The sequence below is a fragment of the Petaurus breviceps genome, unplaced genomic scaffold, assembly GCF_028583685.1.
Source record: "Petaurus breviceps papuanus isolate PSGF00001 unplaced genomic scaffold, PetGlider_PUasm1.0 38, whole genome shotgun sequence".
Lineage (NCBI taxonomy): Eukaryota > Metazoa > Chordata > Mammalia > Diprotodontia > Petauridae > Petaurus > Petaurus breviceps.
This window is the reverse complement of record NW_027186304.1, coordinates 14,324,780-14,343,096: the sequence shown is the minus strand read 5'-3', so window position 1 is coordinate 14,343,096 and position 18,317 is coordinate 14,324,780. Positions and strand designations below refer to the sequence as shown.

Sequence of the window (18,317 nt, the reverse complement as noted above, 5' to 3'; positions counted from 1 at the left end):
TGTTTTGTCTCCCATAGCCCTTTCCATTCCCTCCACAACACAAATCACAAATGTGTCGAGAAGGGCAGTGTCTCTGAATAGAAGAGCCAGAAACTTAGGACTCACACTTCCCCGGAGAGCATAATCAGTCAGTGCTAAATGCAATCTCTCAGACTGAGAGATCCCTCCTAGTTTTGATATTGAGTTGTGATATAATTGTAAAGCACTTAGCACGGTGTCTGGCACACATAGTATGTGCTACATAAAGATTAGCTATTCTTATTTTTAATAATATTTTATTTTTCCCAATTACATCTAAAACAATTTTTAACATTCATTTTTTTTTCAATTTTGAGTTCCAAACTCTATCCTTCTCTCCCCAATCCCTGAGACAGTGAGCAATAGATTATGCATATACAATCATGTAAAACATATTTCCATATTAGTCATTTTTTGGGGAAAAAAACTAAAGAAAAAAGGGAGAAATAAAGGAAGGAAGGAAAGAAAGAAACAAAAGAAACAGAAAGAAAAAGATGGATAGCATTTTTCTTCATGAGCCCTTTGCGATTGTCTTGGATCATTATATTGCTCAGAATAGCTAAATCATTCATAATTGTTCATTGTACAATATTGATTAGCTATCATTATTATTTTACTACAAGAAAACTTATAATTATTTAAAATAAGCTTTTAGGAGGTATATAAAATGGAGTGAGGAGAGAAAGAATTATTCTTTCTTTTTGGTCATGAATCTGAGCAGCAGTATCCTCCCAAGCCTCCTTGCAACCTTTGGGCATCATCCTTACCTCCTCACTATCTCTCATTTCCCACATTCAGTCTGTTGCCAAGTCTTCTCAGTTTCCCTTTGCAACATCTCTCACATGTGCCATTTTCCCTCTTCTGGCACTGACACCATTGTGGTGTAGCTATAATCACCTAATGCCCAGACTACTGCAATATCCTGATACTAAGTTGCCCTGCCTCAAATGTCTTTCCTCACTCTAATCCATCATCTTCTGATACTGAAGTGATTTTCCTAAAGCACAGGTCCTGTCATAGAACACACACACACACACACACACACACACACACACACAGACATACACCTTTCCCCCCAACCCAACTCAATAAGCTCAAGTGGCTCCCAATTGCTTTCAGGATCAAATGCAAAATCTCCTCTTTAGCATTCAAAACCCTTCAAATCCAGCATCCCTCAATCCTCATTAAATATTCTTTGATCTAATTACATTGGCTTCCTTGTTCTTCCACACTCCATCCCTCTGCTCTAGGCATTTTCTCTGGCTGTCCCTCATGCCAGAAATGTTCTCCCTCCTCCTCTCTGCCTACTGACACCCTGGTTTTCTTTTAGTACTAATTAAAATCCCATTTTCTACTGGACGCCTTTTCCTACCATTCTTAATTTTATCTCCTTATCTCTTCTAAATGTGTGTGTGTGTGTGTGTGTGTGTGTGTGTGTGTGTGCGCACAGAGAGAAAGTGCTTGTTTGTACACATTTGTTTCCTTGTTATCTCCGGAATTAAACTGTGAGCTCCTTGAGAGCAGGGGCTATCTTTGGCCTTTTTCAGTATTCCCAGCACTTAGCACACTGCCTACTCCAGAGTAGGCACTTAATAAATGTGTATTGACTGAGTGACTGACAGAAATAGTGAAGTGTGGTGAAACAGCAGTTTGGCAGAATGTTAAATATGGTTTACACACGCTGAATCTGAAGTGCTGGGGAAATATACAGGTAGCAATGTCCTGGAGGCTGTTGGAGATAAGGCTTTGGAATATGGGAAACATTTTCCATTTAAAACTGAAGTATGAGAAAAGCATTTGTATTTGTGTTCTGGGATTCTCTGGTAACAGTTATTGTACACATGGGTGTTTGACTGATTTTTGCTTATAGGTCCTCAGATAGAGTATTCTAACGTTACCAAATATTGCCTTATTTAGACTCCATAGAATGAATATAGCTCTGCTAAATGCATTTTAGAGGGAAAAAAGCTTACTTTGTGTTTGGCTCATATTTATTTGTTCAACTAACTCACATGTCATTATTTAATTTACATCTTTTGTATCATCTATATTTGCCATTATGTTTACTTCTCTTCCTTTCATAGAACCATGCCTTAAGACAAATTATAAAATGGGAGAAAAAATTTCACAAAACTAATCAACATATCTACAAGTCTAACATAATTTGGAATATTGTACATCAAGAGTCCTCACTTTGGCAAAGAAAGGAAGGAGAGGAATTCTTATCTCTCATGCTTGACCTTTAATTTTTATTTTTAATTTTTTTTTTTCTGTTTCCATTTTTTAGTTGGTTATATCACCTTCCTAGAGTTTCTTCCTTCACATTATAACAGTTCATATAATTCTAATTTTTATTATTTTCACTTCTTATTACCATACAATAATATTCCATCAAATTCACATACTACAATGTATTTTATAATTACATTTCAGTGCAGGCTTTTGAAAGTCTCTCTTTACCTTTTTAGTATGTCAACTAAAAGAAAACCACTTCTGTGCTGGGCATTATTAAAGGCTTTGTATAATAATTGGAATGACTTCTGGATTCAGAATATGAACCATAATGTATTTATGCAGAACAATTACTGTCAAGGAAAAAAATTAACAGGGAAAGGAAATATTTATGGGCATATATACCCATATGGGCATGTGTTTATCTGTTAAAAAGTTCTTAAGCAGAAAAATACTTAACTAATTGGATGTTTTTTATCTTTCTTACTGACCCTGTCAATGGACCTGAATATTCTATTTCACGTAGAGTGGGTCCTTGAGGATTTTAGGTCCTGGTCAGCTCTAAAGAGGGTAGCATATAAAACTGATTTATTGAAGACTCTTCTCCCCATACCCTACTTTGATGCACTCCTTGTTTTTTATTCCACATTTTATAAGATTTTTTTTTTAAGCAATTGGGGTTAAGTAACTTGCTCAAGGTTAAACGGCCAGTTATTTCTGGGTGTGGTGCTAAGTATCTGAGCCTGGATTCGATCCCAGGTCATTCCAACTCTGGGGCCGGTGCTCTTACTCCCTGTGCTACCTGGCTGCCCCAATTTTATAAGATTTTTGAGAGATTTTTATTAATAAAAAACGAGTAACTCCAAAACCCATATTCTCTCTGTAATCATTCATAGAAGACAGCATAAGTCATTTTTAAAAATAAGTAATATTTGTCTGGATGATTCTCTTCCATTGAAAGGGATTTTGCTTGAACAATCAAAGGTAATGGTAATGTGTAGACAGGCCCTTGATCTCATATCTGTATGTAAACTCCTCTTTTTGGCATTGAAAACTCTTAACACACTACTCTCTTCCATGCATTCTATGGTCCCACCACACCCTCCATCCTAACTTGCCATTTGCCAGATGTAATGTTTCATTACATAGTAGAAAATTCATGCTTTTGCATTTCCTGTTCCCTATCCCCGCAATGCTCTCTCTCCTGACTTCTGCTTCTTAGTCTTTCTCTCTTAATCTAAGCCTGAGCACAGAAAGCATTCCCCATCCTTCCATACCACCCTAGCACCTTCTATTCAAAGGCTACCTTCCATCTACTCTAATGTTTATGTATATGTAGTCTCTCCCAATTGAATGTAAGCCCCTTGAAGATAAGGACTATTTTTTTCTTTTTCTTTTTATCTTCATGTTTTCCAGAGTACTTGCCACATAGAAAGTGATTAATAAATATTAATTGATTAATTAATCAGTTGCCTGAACTCAGGGGTTTAGTCTGTGGCAATGGAGTGAAGTATAGCTTACTTGCATAGGGACAGACTCCTGTATATGGATGTAACCCATGCTGATTAACCATGCTAACCTTCCCTAGGCACTGTGCATTAAAATATGTGGTATGTCTAAGATTGACTTAACACCAATTTTGTGATCTTTGGCAAAAGACTTGACTCATCATGGTTTCAGTTTCCTCATTTATACAATGGAGGCAATATTGCTTACACAACCCATGTTGTGAGAAAAGTGCTTCACAAAGCTGAATGTACTATATAAATTTCTGTTACTATTATTATAAAGTGCTATATAAATGTTTGCCATTATGAGTATTATGATATTCTATGTAAATAGGAGCTATTGTTATCTGTCTTGATGTGATAGTTTGGCAGGTAGTTATGTTAATATGACTGCTGTAGGTAGTGTCCATTCTGTAAACTCGAAGTATCCATAAGATTCATAAACTAGGCATCTTCTACATTTTAGTGTTATTTAAGAACCAGTGATAAATGGGCATGTTTAAAAGGATCATTAATACCCAAAATATTCAATAATAACATGAAAGTGTGACACATGAGAATTGTGTTTCCTCTTTTGACCTACTTTATTCTACTGTTATCATATAGAACAACTGTTGATGATTAAAATATCTTTTATTCCCAACATTACCCCTTGTGGGAGCCGCATCAAAATTCCCTGCCTTTTTACACTGGAAGGATCTGGATTGTTAGTCTTCTATGCATGAGGATACTTTCTTTTCATTGATCACCTTAAAGAAAGAGAATTGATATACTTACCACTTCACTTAGATAGAGCATAAACTTGTCTCTGTATAGATCATTGAGATGAGTTACATCATTGTGTTGGTAAAATATATAAAAGACAGAAAAAAAAGTAAAAGACTGAGCTCCAGTAATGACTTGTGCGTATTGTCACTGCTTTTGCTTCACATAAATCCAAAAGAAGGATTCTTAAGGCAAGGGCTGTGCTGTTGTGTCTTTGAATCCCTGGCACCTAGAATAATGTTTTGTGCATAGTGGATACTTAATAAGTTTGTAAATATTTTGACGAAGAATTTATAGGAATATACGTGTGATTAGTCAATAGAAATAAACATGGGATATTAGGAAAAAAATAATTGTCTTTGCATGTGTAGATGGATAGAGGTTGACAATTTTGACTTTTCTGACCAATTAATTTAGTAAAATCGCATAATTTTTTAAAGTTGACAAATTGAATGAATCTGCTGGTTCTTTGGGCACTGTGTAAATACAATCTTTATTCTTCTGTGTGGTATGTATAAAGTACATCAACTTCATGCTTCAAAGATCATGATTTCATCTCCATAATTCCTACATGGATATAGACCTTAACCCCACTATCCTTTAACTGACAATTGACATTAGTAGTTATTTACTTATTTATTTTTCTTTTTAAACTCATCATCCATTCTCCAGTTTTGTTGTTTTAGTAGCAAACATAGTTAGGCTAGTCCTTGAATAATAGAAAGTTCATTCCAGGTCCTCAGTTGAAATATTTTCATAGAAATTCTCAATTTTTACCCTCTTTTGGAATAGTCAGAATCAGTAGTCACCTGCTTACAACAATGAGTAAGAAATGTTTCTCTACAGATATTTTGCAGATACATTCTTACTTAATACATATTTACTTCAGTATCAATCAACAAGCTATATTGAGTGTCAATCAATGTGCTAGGTGCTGGGAATGCAAGTGCAAAGAATAAAATTAATTAGACTCTCAAAGACCTCATGTTCTATCATAATAGAGCAATAATTATACATACATATATGTAGGTATATACAGAACAAATACAAGAGTATTATGGAGGAATAATGTTAATAGTTGGGGGACTTAAGAAAGGCTTCATGTTGAAAGAAAATTAGATTCTATGAGGCAGAGGTGATGAAGACAGAATTTCATGAGTGGAGGATGACCATGTCAAAGCCATATAGATGGGAAATTGAATAGGCAACAAAGGAGGAAAAACAGTTTAGCGGGATTTTAGAGTGTAGGAAGATGTTTAATGGGTTTGTATCAAAAGTGCAATATTCAGTCCATGGAAATGACAAATCCTCTACAATTTGTAGATGATTCTCCTTTGGTGGTTGTGGCCAAAATAATTAATGACCTGGTGGACAGCCTTCTAGTAATGAGCCTCTTTGAATTTAGCCAAGCTACTCACTGATGACAGAAACACAATTGTGTCAGGTAAGACATGCTAGATCCTGAACTTTTCTGGCACACCTGATGACAACTCAGAATCACCTCAGTGCCAAAGTTAGGGGAGAGAATCATGAAGCGTTTGTATTATTTCCAATGGAAAGAAAGGGGAGGTTTTATACAAGAAAAAATATATGTTTTTGTTTTTTTTTTCAATTCTCTTCCAACATTATTATTGATATATGACATTTGTAATCCACTCAATAGATCATGCACATGCTTTGAGATCCAACCATTTGAGAGTTTATGTAAAGTTTTAATGGTGTGTTATACGAGAAGTTCTTGAATCAATAAATTATTATTATATTGTAGGAGCAAGCACCCTCGCACACCCAGGGTGACTGCCAATACAGGTTCTTAGACCTGCTTTTCTAAAGGAATGCAACTCAAAATGGGTTAACAATCTTGCTTTAATCAAATATATGTCATTTACCTAGTTCAGGGGAAAAAGGTCAGCACCCTGAACTTCAGAGAATATAAACAAGTTACAAGCAGAAGTTACAAGCAGACAGAGAAACAGATCAGCAGACAGGCTTCCTGCTGTCTGACCATTACATCCATACTTAGTTAACAGAGAGGGAAGCACCAACATCTGGGTTTTCAAAGCCGGGGGGCTCAACGGCTGCCCAGAGTCTCATCTGGTCAAATCACACAACACTTCTCAAAGTGAGCCCTAAAACAAAACCTCACATCAGGGTATATATAGCCTTCTCCTAGATCAGAGAATGTCACAGCCCTCTTGACCCACTGCCCAATCACAAAGCAACAAGGTGTGGGCATTCCTGTAAACCAAGCCTCCCGCCACAGGCTCCATGTGACCACATTCAGCCTATTAGGGGGCAGAGTATATTTTCAAATCAAGGAAGGTTCTCAGAGTCACTTAAGCCTCTCAAAGGGCCTAGGAACAGAGAAGATATTAAATTCCCATTTGCATAATATATATAAATAATTATCCTTTTGAAATTCTGTTTCACTTTCTGATTTTTTAATTTACATTTTTCCTTTTTAATTTCATAGCTTTTGAAAGTTTTTTCTAACTTAGTATATAAGAAGTTATCAGTTCAACTAAATATATTAAGCCTATGTTTCAATAATTTCATTTTTTGAATTAACAAAAATGTATTTTCTCTTCCTGTCATCTAACCCACCCCACTATGGTGTAGGAGGTAACAAAAACAAAAGTCTTGTGACAAGTATGCATAGCCAAGGAAAATAGATTTCATGTCCATATAGGAATGTTGTCCATAGCCATGTCTATGTGTATATATATATATATATGTGTGTGTGTGTGTGTGTGTGTGTGTGTGTGTGTATAATGATGCACTCTGAGTCTACCACCTATTTATGAGGGGGTAGGTAGCATGTTTCAGTGATAGCCCACTTGAATCATGACTCATCATTAATTTGATTGATTGACTGAAAGTTCTTAAGTATTTCAGATTAAAAAAATAGTATTCATGCTATAGCATAAATTGCTCTGCTTTTCTTCACTTCCTCCTATATCAGTTCATAAAAACCTCAGGTTTCTCTGAAACTGTGCTATCTCCTTGGAGTATTATTTGTCTCACTTTAAATGTGTGTGTGTGTGTGTGTGTGTGTGTATGTAAGGTTGTCAGTATTATTCCTATTTCACTGATAAGTAATGCGCCCATGTAGTAAGATGAAGAGCCAGGACAAGAAGCCAGCTCTCTTGATTTCAAGTTCAAACTCTTTCTACTTCACCCTGTTACTAGAGAAAGCAGGAGACTTTCAGCAACATGAAATACATAATGGTATAAGAAACAAACTGCGGAGTAAGGATGCAATAAAAACAGGCTAAAGCCACTGAAGCAAAGGTATTAGTAGGAGGTGAAAAGACCAAGGAGAGTAATAAAAGCAGGGTCTAAGCATTACAGGAAGCCCAAACTTCACCAGGGTCACCAGGTCTTATGTAGCTTGGTCTGACTCTTGCTGAACAGGGGTAGCTAAGGTTATGGAAAACCAGGTAAAGATAACCAAAGCCTTTTTAATACAAGAAACCTCCAGATGGGTAACTCGTCACCACTGACAGAAAACAGAAACTTTTCTATGTAGCTATCCGCTAACAGAACAGAAGGTGAATGACTCGCCTGTGATCACAAAGGCAGAATTTATCAGAGGCAAGACTTGAACTAGGCCCTTGCTCCAAAGCCAGCCCTGAGTCATCCTGCCTCTCTGACTTAAGTATCATGACCTTGAAATAATGTAGCAAAAACAGTATCCGGATTTTTTTTTTTACTTTTGTTCCTTGTGCAATCAATGTAACATTTTTTTAGCAAATTATAATTAAACACAAATCTTGAAGTTTTCTTTAATCTTTCAACTAGGTACTCAATAGATAGAAACACAGACTTGGAGAGATATTTCAATATTGATGCCAACAGTGGAGTCATTACAACTGCCAAGTCTTTGGACCGGGAGACAAATGCTGTTCATAACATCACAGTCCTGGCAATGGAAAGTCGTAAGTGAAAAGCTAAAGTTTGGGGAGCTTAAAGAGTAGGTGTAGATATGTGCATATTGTAAAATTAAGAAGCTAATATTAATGATAATAATTTATCACTTTCATTAAAATGCCCCAATATTCTTTAATAATTTCTCATTATCTGTTTTATGTACAAATATTTAAGAAAATAATCTATAAAATATGACTACATATTGATAAAATGAATATTATCACAATTTCTAAAAATTGTATATACATATATATATATATATATATATTTACATCTGTACCAATATCTGTCTCTCCCTCTTCCCCTTACTCTATTTATCTAATCTAACAAATATCTATCAATCTCTCTTTCTATCTCAAATTTCTGAGTGGCAGCTTAGAATAATGGATAAAGGACCAGCTCTGTACTCCTGCCTCTGACATTTACTGGTTTGTTTTCCTAAGTGTTCATTTTACCTCTCAGTGTCCAAGACACCTGCGAATCAATCATTAATCAATCAATCAACATTTATTAGGCACTAACAATGTTCCGGGCACTGTGCTAAGTGCCAGGATACAAAAAAAAAGGTAAAAGACAGTCCCTTCCCTCAAGGAATTTACACTCTAATCTGAAAGAGAACATGCAAACAAACTATGTACAGGATAATTAGAATATGATTAAAGAAAGGGAAGGCTTGCTATAAAAGCTATGGCTGTGTCATAGACAAGGTGCCACTCTTCATTGGTGGAAGGAGTTTCCACATTGACTTCACTGATGAAATCACAGGTCTGAATTCACACACATATCTGTAAATATCCTTAAGTATATATGAATTAGAGGCAACACACATTATATACAAGTATGCATTGTGTCCAGCAGTGTTCTAGGTGCTAGAAACTGCTCTCCATTCTCTAAGACACTTCTGATTTTATTCTGTGATCTGAAACCACTAAAAGTAAATGGACTAGTAGAAAGCAGATTTCTATTAAGACTGTCTCAAAATTTGTGTGTATGAAGTATTTTGTGTATATAAAATAGTTTTTAAATATTAATTTAAAATAGCAATAAACATTGAGTGACATAATTTAAAACATTTTTAAATTTCAATATTTTAAGAAAAAATACTTTGTGGAAAGTATCTGCAGTATTCCAAGGAAAGACATGTTTGTTTAAGTGTAAGTAATGTGCATAGCAACAAATAAAACACTTTTGCATGGTAAATGGAAAGGAAAGGATTTTATTTAGATACAATCAGGATCTTATTCCCTAAAAGATATAGCAAGCTTTATTCTCAAACTTTTGAATTTTTGTTTGTTGAAGGTTAGAACCTAGAAAACCTGAAGTTTCCTTTTAGATCCACATTCTCAAATCACAGCAATACAACATTCCAGGAAAACCAATGAACTGTATTAAGCAAATTTTCTTTCTGATGCAACTGAAATATTAGAATTATGCAGCCATATTCTTCTCAGCTGCTAAAATGAGAGAGGGAGGGATGAAGGCAGAGGCAGGAAGGGAGGTAAGGAAAAGATGGATAACTTAAGTGCTTTCAAAGTGCCAGTCATTGTAGTAAGTGATGGGAATACAAAAAAAAAAAAAAGCAAAAATCAAAGAGTCCCTGTCTTCAAGGAGTTTACATTCTAATTGTAGATGATAGCACACTGAAGGGGGCTGAAAAAAATGGTGTAATGCATGGGTGTCGGGCACATGGTTTTAAAGTACAGAAAGTCAGGATTGGAATGGGGTGGGGAGGGAATGAAAGCTATCCAACCTAGGTCCCTCCACAAAATAGAGGCCCCTGGAGTAGAAGGGAGCAGGCCTGGCAGAGAGATTATGGGGAAAGGGCAAGTGCCATAGGGGTGATAAGATGATCTGCCAGGTCAAGGAAGCCACAAGTGCTGAGGGAAATTCAGGATAAGATAGCAGCTGAGGCATGATTATGAAGCCTAGAAAGTCAAGACCAGAACAGGGAGATTTCAAATATTTCTAAAATAGGAACATTTCATTAAATTATCTGACTTCTTAGGATAATAGTATCAAAGACTTAGAACTGGAAGAGACCTCAGAGAACATAAAATGAAGCCCCTTATCTCAAAAAGGAGGAAACAGAAGATAAGAAGTTAAATGACTTACCTAAGTTCACATACATAGTATATTTCAAAAATGGGATCTGAACTGGCTTCCCTAACTCAGTGTCTGGTATCTTATCCATTACTTTCCTAATGTGTCTTGAAGATCTAAAATGGATTGGAAATCTAATTCTGCATTCTAGTCTGGACCCTTTTTATTAGTAAAGTTACATCAACATGAGATGAAAGTGTTATTGTTTAGGATGTCACTATTTTTATTTTTTTTTAATCTATGTGTTTCAAAGCAAAAGGGTAGTAGAAACACATATTTAGCAGATGAGTATTTTACAGGAAGCTTTTCTCTTTGATCTAGAGAATCCATCTCAAATAGGAAGAGGCTATGTGGCCATCACTATATTGGACATCAATGACAATGCCCCTGAATTTGCCATGGATTATGAGACCACCGTCTGTGAAAATGCCCAGCCTGGTCAGGTAGGAATTATTGTAAATACATCCCTAAAGGAATTATTTTTTTTTAAGTTATGTTGCTGTTCCTTTGGAATCCCTGACACTTTTAAAATAAACTATAACTCTTTATTTCATTAATCTAACTAACACATCTAACTGGAACTAACATGAAAGTAACCTTCAAGTCATGGTCTCTTTTAGATGGTGAAAATTCCTCAGGAAGAAATATTTAAAATTGAAAATGCCTCGGTACATGGCTATATGTCTCATATTTCCTTACAAATGGTTCTATCCCCTGCTGTACCTGGTAGATTTTGAGTATATTGTCCTTCAAATACAAGCGTCAGAAGTAATTGATCTCAGTTTGATCTGCATGTCTGTATTGTGCTAGATGTCTGTGGTCCATGTAATAAAGGTTTACCAGTGTTATTTGTTTTTGATTCTTAAAAATAATAATAGAATCACAGATAAATTTTAAAATGAACTTACTTCAGATAATCTTAATATATAACCCTCCTTTATCCCTACAACTAGCCACTGGAAGCTTAAAATTCAGTGGTTCTCTCTCTCTTTTTTTCTTTTTGCACAGTATTCTTTGCTGTGAGGAATCATTGCACATTGAAGGTTTATATTTGCAACAAGAAAGGATTCCCTAGCAGTCAGGCCTCGAAACCCCATTACCCAGCCTGAGAATTCCCCTTCCTTTCCTTCTCCTCCCATACCCCCTCATCAGTTTCTTTCTATACTTACTCAGAACTCTAAGCAGAGGAGGTACAATTGGATCATTAATTGGATCTTCCTACAAAGCCTGGAACAAAAGGCAGCAATATGTAGCTGGGAGCAGGTGCTATAGAATGGGGAAGTCTGGGGGTTTGGGGAGGAATCTGATAGCACACTTAGAAGTCAGGAAACACTAGTATGCTGGGTCCGAAATCTTGTTTCAATAAAACATATAAATGTTTAACACTCCATTTGCATATTTTCCAGTTAATAGTACACCTATTCTTTTTTCATGGTTCCCAATATTTCTTTCTAGATTATCCAGAAAATCAGTGCAGTTGATAAAGATGAGCCATCCAATGGTCACCAGTTTTATTTCAGTTTAACAGCTGATGCAGCAAATAATCACAATTTTTCCTTAAAGGACAACAAAGGTAAGACTGAGTGACAGTTACCACTGAACTCAGCAGATGAATATTTACTGAGTAGCCTCCTGTTCTTTAGCTCAGTAATGCTGATTATGAGTTACATAGATTATTATTTTTTTGCCACAAGGACATTAATTAAAGGGCAATGAGCCCCTCAAGTAATTTTTATCTATGGATTAGCTGTCATGAAGAAGAAGCTGTTGTTTAAATCATTCTAAGCCTCAAGTGAAAGAGTGGGAGGTCAAATCATTCTCTCCTTTTTTTTTCCTTCAAGTGACTTGCTTCACTTTTTGTGAATCAAGCTCTTTATCCAAATTAGCTTTAAAATTAGGTACCAGTTGACTGACTTCCTAAGGCTTTATTCTTTGTTCTGTATTAAGTTTTGTTTTTGTTTTTTTTAAGTCCAAATTATAAATTTAAAACTTAAAAAGAGTTTATGGTATTTCTTTTCAATCATTATAAAATTTATTTAAAAGAGGTTTTAGAGAGAACATGTCCACATGCTTTTTAATAGGCTGTATTCTCACATTAAGTCATATTCAATGTATTTATTTCTTGGCAGAAGTAAGGGATTTGCAACTAATATAAGGGATAATTTGAACGGTAATGAATGTTCTCACCCAGCATTAGATTCCAGACCTTCAATATGCCTCTGGTTTAGATTTTATATGTGAATTACTTTTCAAGGAGGAGAAAAGAGAAAAAAAACAAAACATAGAAATGTATTTGTTGAGTGTCTCAGGAAAGTGACCTTGTGAGTGCCTCTAATTTCTACCACTACCCAAGTGTGCTACCTCTAGTCTATACCTTCTTCTATGCAGTTTTATCCTTTGTACAGGTTTCATCTGGCTTTTTTATCAGAATGTAGCTGATGTCTAAAGACCTTTGTAGCTGTGAGAAAGGAAAGCCATCGGCTCTGTCTTCACCACACAAGACATTGCTTACCAGGTTGCTCTGGGGTAGACCTCTCATAAACCCGTGGCAGGCATTTCTGCATAAGTTTGTTGGGACTTTGATCCTGCTTCCTTTAGAAATGATCTTACCAAAGGAAATAGGGATAATAAGGAGGAATAGATTCTCTCTTCTTGAACCTATACAGACTTTTGAGTTTTCAGGTAATTTTGACTCCTGTTCTCAGGAAATGATAGGCATGATTAGATGAAGGATTCATATGGTTCATTGTAAAGACCACAGATCCAGAGTTCAAGCACCTAATTTCGAGTACTGGTTTTGAGATTTTAATACTTATTTCTTTACTTTTGAAATGTGAATAAGTAGGGGCAGTAAGGTGGCTCAGTGAATAGAGCATCAGCCCTGGAGTCAGGAGGACCTGAGTTCAAATCTGGCCTCAGAAACTTAACACAAAAACTAGCCCTGTGACCTTGGGAAAGTCACTAAAACCCAATTGCCCTCCAAAAGAAAGAAATGTCAATAAGAATATCTGTATGTTATCTAACTCATTTGAGTTATTGCCAGGATCAAATGATATTAGTTATGTGAAATATTTCATAAATGTACATCATCCTTTTCTATACAAAGAAGAGGTTAATTAAAAATTTAAGTTGCTTTCCAGCTATATATACTACATTTTATGACCGATACTCCAGCCAACAGGAATCCTTATCATATATTGTACATCTTTGTTTTCTTTCTACTGCTATGTAAGACATTTTATATTTCAAACCCATATTTGAATAGTACAATATAGGTATCAGAATATTTTAATGCCATTTGATACTGTTAACACAGAGGGACATATATTCACTCATTTGTGATGTATACAAATGTTAATGCACATGAACAATTATTAAGATGCAGGTACTAATTGTTAAATGTAAATGGTATTCTTTTTTTTTGGAGGTCACTTGGGGTTAAGTGACTTGCCCAAGGTCACACAACTAGTTTTTGTGTTAAGTGTGTCTGAGGATGGATTTGAACTCAGATCCTCCTGACTCCAGGGCTGATGCTCTATTCACTGTACCACCTAGCTGGCCCATTTAAATGGTATTCTTTAACGGTTTCATATTTATTCTTTCTGTAACTTCCTTAGAAAATCATGTGTGTATGTATGTCCACACACATAGACATATAATATACACATAGGAAGGGAGAGATGAAGAGAGCTAGGCAGATGGGAAACTGAAAATCAAGCTGTGTTCTTCCTGCCTCATATAATCATAGGTAATAAATGTTCTGCAATCACAAGCGAGCTTACCATTTTGTTGATGATGTTTGAAACAGAATGGAATCCAGCTTGCTCTTACATTATGGCATTATTGGCACTGAATTACTAAAAGTATAAATTGGGGAGGGGGGGGGCAACCTTTGCTAGTAAAAAGCCAATACTACCTTAATGTGTAGTCAGTAAAACTGACTACATTCATGCTTATTCCCACCTGTGCATTTTTAACTGAGAGTTTATCATGATTTCTTAGACAGTCAGTCCTCTAGCTTGATAGTTAACACATAGTCAGATAATCTCAAGAATTCCTTCACAATACAGATGACCAATATTCACATGTTAAAATTGTAATTATATAATGCTAAGCTTTTTAATACAACATCATTATTGCTTTAGTACAAATTCTCATTTGGGTTAAGCAGGATAAGAATTTGGTGTACAAGAGTTCATTGTCTGAAGAAAGAAGTTAAGAATTTGGAGCTAGGATTGTTAGTGGGAGTGTGGGCAAGTAATGTGAACTGAGTAGGCTTCATGCTATAGTAAAGTACTGGCTTAGAGTCAAATGACTTCAATTCAAATCCTAGCTCTGTAATTTACCCAAATCATTTCCATAGTAGTTATATTGTGAAAGACTAACTATACTTCCCTCCATCCTATCCTGGCCCCCACTTATTCTACTTTGTCCTTTGACCCTGTCCCTTTTCAAAAACGTTTGCTTCTAACTGCCCTCTCCCCCAATCTACCCTCCCTTCTATAATCCTTCCTCTTATCCCCTTCCCCCCTATTTTCCTGTAGGGTAAGATACCCAATTGAGGGTGTATGTTATTCCCTCCTTAAGCCAAATTCAATGAGAATCAGGTTGTCCCATTCCCTTTCACCTTCTTGCTCTTCCCCTCCATTGTAACAGTTTTCTCTAGCCTCTTTTATATGAGATAATTTACCCTAATCTATCTCTCCCTTTCCCCTTCTTCCAATAAATTCCTCTCTTACCTCTTAATTTTATTTTTTAGATATTATCCCTTCCTATTCAACTGATCCTGTGCCCTCTATGTATACATAAACATGTATATGCCCACACTCCCATATATATATTTATATACACATACACCCTCCTACACATATTTATATGTATGTATACATACATATATATGTGTGTGTGTGTGTGTGTGTGTATTCCCTTCAACTATCCTCATACTGAGAAAAGTCTTATGAGTTACAATTATTGTTTTCCATGTAGGAATGTAAATAGTTCAACTTTAGTAAGTTCCTGTAGCAGCAAGCACCCCAAGCATCCCCAGGGTTTGCTGCCAACACAGGTCCTTGGATCTGCTTTGATAAAGGAAAGCAACTCAAAATGGGTTAACAAGCTTACTTAAATCAGTCAAATAGGTATCGTTTACCTAGTTCAGGGGAAAAAGTTCAGCACCCCGAACTTCAGAATATACAGACAGAATTATCAAGATAGAGAAACAGATCAAATAGACAGTTTTCCAAACTGTCCAACCATTACATCCATACCAAATCAACATCTGGGTTTCAAAGCCATGGGGCTCTGGACAACAGCTTCCCAGAGTTTCATCTGATCAAATCACAGAACACTTCTCAAAGTGAGCCCCAAAACAAAGCTACACATCAAGGCTTATATAGCCTTCTCTTGGCTCAGAGAATGTAACAACCTTATTGACTCATTGGCCAATCAAGAAGTATCTACTGAAAAACAAGCCTCCCACCCCAGGCTCCAGGTGCACTTTAGCCTAGGGGCAGGGAAGATCTTTAAATTTACATTCCCATTACAGTTACTTAGTTTTTCCTGTGTACCTTCTCATGCTTCTCTTGCTTCTTGTATTTGGAAGTCAAATTCTTTTCAGCTCTGGCTTTTTCATTAAGGATATTTGAAAAGCTTCTATTTCATTGAATGACCATATCTTCCTCGGTAGCATTATACTCAGTTTTTCTGGGTAAGTGATTCTTGGTTTTAGTCCTAGCTAATTTGACCTACAGAATATCATATTCTTTTTTTTTTAAGCAATTGGGGTTAAGTAACTTGCTCAAGGTTACACAGCCAGTTATTTCTGGGTGTGGCTCTAAGTATTGGAGCCCAGATTCGATCTCAGGTCATCCTGACACTGGGGCCGGTGCTCTTACTCGCTGTGATACCTGGCCGCCCGTGGAATATCATACTCTAAGCCTTTTGATCCCTTAATGTAGAAGCTGCTAGGTCTTGTGTTATCCTGATTATATTTCCACAATACTCAAATTGTTTCTTCCTGACTGCTTGCAGTATTTGTTCTTTGACCTGGGAATTCTGGAATTTGGCACTAATATTCCTAGGAGTTTTCTTTTTGGGATCTTTTTCAGGAGGCAATCAGTGAATTCTTTCAATTTCTATTTTGCCTTCTGGTTCTAGAATATCAGGACAATTTTGCTTGATAATTTCTTAGAGGATGATTTCTAAGTTCTTTTTTTGATCATGGCTTTCAGGTAGTCCAATAATTTTTAAATTATCTCTCCTGGATCTATTTTCCAGGTCAGTAGTATTTCCAGTGAGATATTTCACATTGCCTTCTATTTTTTTCATTTTTTGGATCTGTTTTATAGTACCTTGATTTCTCATACAGTCTTTAGCTTCCAATTTTTCCAGTCTAATTTTGAAGGAGTTATTCTCTTCAGTGAGTTTTTGAAATTCCTTTTCCATCTGGAAAATTTGACTTTTTAAGGCATTCTCCTCATAGGCTTTTTGGGTTTCTTTTGCCACTTGAGAGTTTATTTTTTAAGGTGTTATTTTCTTCAGTGTATTTTTGGGTCTCCTTTAGCAGGCTGTTGACTGGCTTTTTGTGATTTTCTTGCATCATTCTCATTTCTCTTCCCAATTTTTCCTCCATTTCTCATACTTGATTTTCAAAATTCTTCTTTATCTCCTCCATGGCCTGTAACCACTTTATATTTTTCTTCAAGGCTTTTGATGCAGGAGTTCTGACTTCAGTGTCTTCCTCCTGCTCCATTCCCTGATGCTTTTGTCCCCAAAAGAGGATTGTATGGTCTGTTTGTGCTTCTATTGCTTGCTCATACTGGCAGCCAATTACTTGAATTTTGAGCTCTTTGCCACAGTAGAACTCTGCTTCCAGAATGGAGAGAGCTTTGTACCAAATTCCTGGTGTTTTCGCAGCTGCCAGAGCTATTTAGGAGGGTGCCCTTTCTACAGCCCCCACAAGCTCTGTCACACTGGCCACACACCCCAACATCACCACCCAAGACTGTGATCCATATCCAAGCAGGTAAAGGAAGAGCAATTACCCTCTGAATGGTTGCTTGGTGTAATGTAATGTCAAGCAAATGCAACTTCCCAAGGTTCAGAATACCAGCATAGGTGCTCTCCATTTTATTCAGTGACAAATCAAGAACAGAGAAGGTCAAAAAATGACATCATTCAAAATACAGCATTTACTAAGCTGTGATTAAATAATCTCCAAGTACTACCCCACCCCAGGATCTTCCAATCATTCAATCAATTACAAAGTCCCTGTTCTAAATACTACCCCAACCCTAGGCTGTACCTTCATTTAGTCCACCACAAAGCCCCTCTTCTCAAATGGAGATTAGTTTCCAATCTAAGTAAAGTACATTCATTTGTTCAACCATAGAACACAAAAAGGTCAAAAGTTCCCCACCCCTGGATCACAATTGAATCTACCCCAGAGTTACATCAAGTTTAAGCACAGCACTTAATACCCAAATGGAGGTCTTTTCTTCATCTTGACAGGAGGCAAGTTCTCAGCAATCTTAGTTCCTGGGGAGACAAGGCTTAGCAAGGCCACAAGATACATTGCCAGTCCCTTCATTAATTCATCCTCTGTCTGTAGAACAGTCCTAGAACCCCTGAAAACATTAGCAAAACCCTCTCCCAGGATTTCTGTAAACATACAACAAGAAAATCCTTCTTCAGGGCTTCTGAACCAACAGAAAGGTTCCCAGACCCCTGCAACAACAGCACTGTCCTTCACCAGTGGACAGTATT

The 18,317-nt window shown here is 36.4% G+C and overlaps 1 protein-coding gene across 2 annotated transcripts in view; it reads left to right on the top strand.

The window, feature by feature from the left end:
• The window catches only part of CDH7 (cadherin 7), a 200,029-nt gene that overhangs the window by 163,112 nt on the left and 18,600 nt on the right, over positions 1–18,317 (top strand). For both annotated transcript variants that reach the window (XM_069099585.1, XM_069099586.1), the window contains exons 8-10: positions 8,325–8,461; positions 10,875–10,996; positions 12,009–12,126. In XM_069099585.1, the coding sequence (XP_068955686.1) occupies positions 8,325–8,461; positions 10,875–10,996; positions 12,009–12,126 (377 nt within the window). The remainder of the gene's footprint in view (positions 1–8,324; positions 8,462–10,874; positions 10,997–12,008; positions 12,127–18,317) is intronic.